The 6,779-nt window shown below is 30.9% G+C and overlaps 2 protein-coding genes across 2 annotated transcripts; both read left to right on the top strand.

The window, feature by feature from the left end:
* Positions 1-594: 594 nt before the first annotated feature.
* On the top strand, positions 595-930 carry LOAG_00755 (hypothetical protein; the record flags this gene model as incomplete). The annotated part of the gene is made up of 1 exon (XM_003136295.2): positions 595-930. One exon carries the CDS (start codon positions 595-597, stop codon positions 928-930), a length of 336 nt encoding a protein of 111 aa, XP_003136343.2.
* Positions 931-3,350: 2,420 nt separating this feature from the next.
* Positions 3,351-3,829, top strand: LOAG_00754 (hypothetical protein; the record flags this gene model as incomplete). Its single annotated transcript, XM_003136294.1, has 2 exons — positions 3,351-3,429; positions 3,663-3,829. The coding sequence occupies 2 exons, from the start codon at positions 3,351-3,353 to the stop codon at positions 3,827-3,829; spliced, it is 246 nt and encodes an 81-aa protein (XP_003136342.1).
* Between the last annotated feature and the right edge of the window lie 2,950 nt (positions 3,830-6,779).

Genomic DNA, 6,779 nt, shown 5'->3' with positions numbered 1-6,779 from the left:
AAAAAATCGCTGAATAAGCTATTCCAACGTAAGTTTTTATGTCTTTAACTTTAACTTTGCAAAGATTAATCAAAGGAAAATTAGTAAAGTACAACATTGTATTAGACGTAAGTTAACTTACAAAAGTAATCGATTATAAGATAAATGAGAAAGTGTCTTTCTCTTTGTTTTGTTTTGTTTTTTTCCTTCTTTTTTTAAGGAAAAAATTTGTACAACGGTGAATTTATTCCTAACGGAATGTAAGTCATTAATAATTTAAGGTTGTTGATGTTTTGTTGGTAAAGTGACGGAAGAGATGATTGTTGTTAAAGCTTTATTCCCCGTATGAAGCATTTTTTCCATTTCTCAACTGAAAAAGAAAGAGAGAGAGAAGAGAGAGAGGGAGAGAGAGGAAAAGCGGAAACGAAAAAGACACAAATTTCATAAGTTTTCTTCCATAAACCTCAAATCCTGAAATTGGAATTTCCTTTTTCGCTTTGACAAAAATAATAAGAAAGCAAGAAAATAAACTCCATCAAGAGAAGCAAAAAAAAGATCAAAGAAAGAAGATAAGTTGATTGAATGAAATGAGTAGACGAATGAATGAATGAATGAATGAATGAATGGATAAACGAATTAGTTCTATGCGGTAAATGTAAGCAAAAAATTTCATTGAGCTTTACGAAACTAATCAAAATTGACATACAAAGTGGCATTAGTGATAGCGGGACGAGTAAGAAGAGGAAAGAGATGGCGGCAAATGGTGTCCATAAGTCGGATGATTGCCTTGAAGAAAAAGGCGAAGAAGAAGAAGAAAGAGGTCGGGAGGTTCGATCGTCATCGTCATCGTCGTCGGAGCTCGGCAATACTTATAGCTTATCGCTGAATAACAAAATTCTGTGCCATATATTTGGAACAGTTGCGGGATCGCATAGCCTTTTTACTGAGTAATTAATAATATAGAAAGCGTATGTCGTGTGGCGGTATTGTTAATGCGCTAAAAGGCAGTTGGTAGAAAGATAAAGGAGTGGGTTAAATGAAATTAAAGGCAAGAACTTTGAAGACTAGTAAATAATTGAACGCGAACATTACCGCTTTAAAGTTCGTTAAAAACGATTTATTAGAAGTGAACTGTGCTACGATAACTTAATAAGATCCTATCCAAACAACTAAAAATGATCAAACATTTCTGTCCGATTACAGTTACTTTCAGCTATTCAACTTACCACAATCGAAATTAACTACAGAAGAATTTGTCTAATCTGTCAAATGAGCAAGCAAGTCAGCTGTCGCTTTCAATACTAACTATCAACTATCCGTTGATCCAATTCATCTATTCTAGTCCTTTCCTCCTTCACTTCTCTTTTCATCCAAAGGAAGTAAGCAAGTAAACAAGCAAATAATCAACCCATTTTTCAGTATCAGCCATATCAGCAGTCTTATCAATATTGCTTCTTTTGCGAATATTTTCTTATAAATTAGAAAAGTAAACAGCAACAATTAAGGTTTAAAATTATCACTCAAATTATCCGTGGCGTTTTTCATTCCAACACTTCATCATATCAGAACAATTTCTTATATTGAACTAAAGTTAGAAAGAGAATGGTACTGTAAAGCAACAGATGAAAAAGAACGACCGAACGCAGAAGTAATTCAAAAAGTTCTTCGACATGAATTGTTAGTTGAAGACAACAAATTGGCAATGGTACCTTCTGAAATCGATAAATAATCCGGAAAAAATTGTTGCAAATAATCCGAAAATTGAACTTCTTAATAGCACTGAGTAATCAGAGTGATTTCAAGATAATATATACGCTTGCACTGTTCTCGTAAACTATTTCTAGCTATATCAGCTAAAATATTTCCTTTCTCTTTAATATGCAAGAAATTATTCTCACAAATGTTTTTGCTAGCAAGGATTAGTATTATTGTCCGTTTCTTTTGTATCATATCATATCACATATCAGTACCACATCGTTGTTATTGTTGATATAGCAGACCAAAAGAAAAGAAAGATTTTTTCGAACGATCGGTTTTTTCATCCCTTTTCTTTCTTAAGACAATACAGTAAATAAAAATGTTAACAAAAACAATAACTTTTTTTGATTCTAAATTAGTAATAACAGATTAAAATATCAAAATGTCTTCGTTTACATTGAAAATATTCCAAGGACAGATAGATTTATAAGTAACTATCAAAAACTTCAAATGACAAATTATGCAGATTGACTAGAGCAGTTAACCTTGACTGATCGGACATTCAATTAGTGCAAGACAAACGGGAGAAGGAGATAGATGGATTCTGAGCATATAACTCAATTAACTCATATCTTCCTTCATCTTTATCGACTCATCTTCGATCTTCTTCAGTTGGTCGAAAGGTCAGTCAGTATAGCAGATGAAGGCAAAGAAGTTCAGATATAATACCTTCTGCCAATTGATTGAAAGTTTTTATTACCAATTAGTTTTCATCATTTAGTTATATATACACAGTTTGATTGAATTATTTAAAGAGTGTTGACATGTTCGAAAAGAACAATCGATATGCTTTTATTCAAATTTTATTGATATGATATGATATCGATTTATTTCCCACTTTGTTTAATTTTCATCGTATTCCAATTCCCAATAAATCGAAAAGTCTTAGTGTTAGAATATATAATGTTAAAGTATTGTAAATAAAGATTACTTATAGTGCTGTATATAAGTTTAGAATTTCTTAATTGTTATTCGTTTCATTTCATCAAACAAAATTTGTCTTTAATAATAAATTTAAACTTTTAATTTGCAAAAAAATCCATTGAAAATTTGCATTATATCAAAACAAATCATCGTTCCCATTGAGTCATCGTTCATTCTGCTTATGAAAGAAGTATAAGTTCCATTTATATTATCAGCGATAATTGAAATTGCAACGATGATGATAATATGAGAGCTATTCATTCATTCCTTCTTCCTTCTTTCCTCGATTCATTTATTCATTCCTTCAACCATAACTCATCCCTTCCTTCCTCCCTTCCTTCCTTTTTTTCCTTCCTTTCTTCCTTCCTTTTTTCTCTACTCATTCATTAACTCATTCCTTCCTTCATCCTTTTATTCATCCTCTTATAAATTCATTCATTCATTCAATCTTCAATTATTCAGTGATTCAGTTGTTCATTCATACATCCATTTTCCTTAAATAGTCAGTCATTCAAAAAATGGATGAAGCAGAAAGGAAAAAAGAAATTTTGCCAAACATTAAAAATGAAATTAGTTAATTATTGCTTCAAATTTCAACTTCTAATATGTTTGAGGTCAACATTTGAGGTTAAAGTTTGTCCAGCTAAACAGTACACAAGTAGAAAAGGAAGGAATAATACTATCGAGAAATGCGCGAAGAAAATGGATGCATTCATTATAGATATGACGAAGTAGTTCGTTCATTTTGCAGGAGAAAAAAAAAGATAAGTAAGAATCGATTATTTTTCAAGGATCGCTGAGTTTTTTTTTCTTTCTCTCTCATTCTTTCTTCTCTTTTTTATTTTTCTTCTTTACCTCTCCCTTTCTCTTTTCCCCTCTCTCTTTTAGAGAGAGAAAACATTCAAAGTATTTTTATGCAAAATAAAGAAGAGGGATAAAAAATGGTACTGGTTAGCGATCGACTGTTTTCTCTTAGTTATAATTAATACGAACTGATGAAGCTGATGTAGCAGTGACGATAGTTATTCATGATGGCGGCAATGGTAATGGCGGTAACGATGATGATGATGATGATGATGATGATGATGATGATGACGATGATGATGATGATAATGATGATGATGATGATGATGATGATGATGATGATGATGATAGTGGTTTGCGATGAGATGAAATGATGCTGGTGATAGTAATAGTTGCAGAATTTGGGAAACGGTTCCCAGTTGTGCCGACCAAACCTATCATCCGATATCAAAATTTTTGCTCGGAGAATACAGCCAGAAAAAAAAAGTGCTATATGCTTATTGTTATGCCATGCCTAATGCATTATCAGTAAAGTGTATAGAAAAGAAGGAAAAGTTATGATATCTACTCAAAATTTATTGATTACTACGAAAAAAAACTGATATAATTGATTGGGATATTTTATTCAACGGATGTGTTATACTTTTACTGATATGTTATTATTATAAGTGATAAGTAGTGTATCAGTACATAGACACTTTTGATTAGAATGGATTTTCCTTCTCTATTTGCACTATATCTTAATCGAAATAAATATCATTATGATCGATCTGAACCATGAAAGTTCGAAAAAAAAAGCAATCAGAAAATATCAAAATCCCAAATAATGCCACCATATGCGAACTTTTCATTCTGTGATTTCCCACTTTATAATATTCAATCATCAAATGATGTATGTTCAATGTCTCTTACATTCGTAAATTTTGTTGCAATTTATCTTATATCATATGCGAAATAAATAATTGTGATGATAAAAACAGTGATTATTTTGCCAACAAAAATTAAATTTTTGATAATTTGATAATTTGTTAGCTTCTTTCGCTTTTCTTTCAGCAATCAATTTAGATAAAACAATTTTTTCTTTCTTTCTCTTTTTTCTTTTTTTTTTCAAATCTTTAGTGTATTATGAATTGGGTGAGAAATTGTGGTTGACAAGATTCGCTGCAGAGTAAGAAGGGAACGAAGAGGTGGAAAATGACTGTCGAGAGGGAGTAGTCGGAAAACGAGTGCTACCGCCGATAATCATCATCACTGATGGTTTGATGACCTTCAAGAAATCAGTTTCATTCTGTTATCAGTGATGGCCATCAGTGAATCTTCATAGATACCTTTGATTGCGGCATCTGAGGGAGTTCATACCGATGATTGACTGGACGACCGATACCCTCTCTCTGACTGTACCCCAATTTAAATGGAAATTTTGTTGATCCCAAAAATTAATGATCATCTAACAATAAATCACAATTGACAGCTTTAGACTTCTTTCTATTCATTAAACTATTGCTCATTAATTTTATTCCTTTTTCCTCCCTTTTTTGATATTTGCTGTTAACGTATTACTATCACTATTTTTAATCATTTGCATAATTTGTAAACAAATAATAGAAAGATTGATGAAGGAAAAGAAGAAATTGATTGACGTAAGATTTCGCTGCCAATGACTTAAATGACATAAGGATTTCAAACTTTCTAGTGTGAATGTGAAGTTTTGTTGTTACACATGCCTTCATTAATTTATTTTGATGCACTTCGTTAATTAATAAGATTATGAGGAAGAATTAATAATTAGTGGAATTATATAGCAGTGTTACGTTAGGACATGAATAATTAAATATCCAAATATGATTAAATGTTGACTGGTAGAGAAAATTGGAAATATTTTCATTGGATTAGTAGGGTCATAGAGATTATCATTCATCTATTTTATCTACAAGATTGCTGAATGATTAACAGCATCACTTTAGTGGTAGTATCATTCATAACAATGATGATAGTATGCTATTGAATGTGGGCATCGATAAATTTTGCTGAAAGCGATTCACAACATAATATCATTAAATCATTTCATTCAATCAACTAATCTAATCAGGCAGTGTCAGTTAGTTACATCACTCATTAACCGTAAATTCGAACTGAATAATACTTCAGAGATTTCAAAACTAGTCTAAACGGAAGAGCTGTTGCAGAAATTAACTTTCTTATTTATCTTCAACAACTGCTGAATGGATCACTTCAACAGTTATGCAAATAGCGCAGAAATTTCCCAGACTGATTGGACTTATTAAATTAATATCATCACATTATCACAACGGAATAACAATTATATAATACCCTATAAGCATGCCAATAAAATGATAAGTTAGAAGTGATGATTTGATTAAGTCAAATTTTCATTGCTTCCATGATTAACTAAATTATTTATCTAAAAAAGGAAAAAAGAAAACAATGCAATTCAAAGTTACACAAGTGATCTGAAACCATGTCGGAAGGTAAGCGAAAGAACCCTCTAACCCTACTTCAATTTTATTTATCCAATTCCTGCTTTTTGTAATTCACGACGAAATATCTCACTTTTATTAAGTATTACTTTCTTTTCCTCTCTGCTTCTACAAACTTTGCAACATCAATGCTCTCTTCTGATTTCATAACGTCCCATTGTAAAAATAAAATGATATAAATAAATTAAATGTGCAATGATAATTAGAAATGAAAGTGGAAAAAAGAATGTAAATGTTGTATAGGCAATGATGGTGTTCGATCCAGCTGATTTTCGAGCAAAAGGCAGAAATGTCGGATAGAAATTGTTATCACTGGACCTGATCTGCGCTCATTGCCGTCATCATCATCAATATCGGAATTTAATATCAAGCATTATTTTTTTCTTTTTTGAATTAGATATACGGATGACATATTTACGCCTTTTGATTAGAATACACTTTGATAAAATAAATAATGAAAGCAATGAGAAATTTAAAATTAAACACTTTAAATGATAGTAATAAAGTTTCGTCGATGAAATACTGTCATGGCCATCAGTAAATCAAATCATGCATTATAAATTGTTTTAGTATGTCGCATTTATCATGAATTATAAAAAACAAAGCAAAACTTTATCTGTCACTTTCTCATCAACTATTGTAATTAATTAAATCAATTACAAAGCTGTAAGGATTTGTCTTTGCGTGCATATCAACTAGGTACATATTTCTGTAATATAAATGATAATTATACATTATTATCATCCGAGCAGTATAAAAAATTCTTATAATATCTACGAAAATTATATGTAAGCATTAGAAATGTATTAACCATAA

The sequence above is a fragment of the Loa loa genome (genome assembly GCF_000183805.2).
Source record: "Loa loa unplaced genomic scaffold supercont3.99, whole genome shotgun sequence".
Classification (NCBI taxonomy): Eukaryota; Metazoa; Nematoda; class Chromadorea; order Rhabditida; family Onchocercidae; genus Loa; species Loa loa.
The sequence above is the reverse complement of the archived record's forward strand: the minus strand, read 5'-3'. Positions and strand labels throughout refer to the sequence as shown.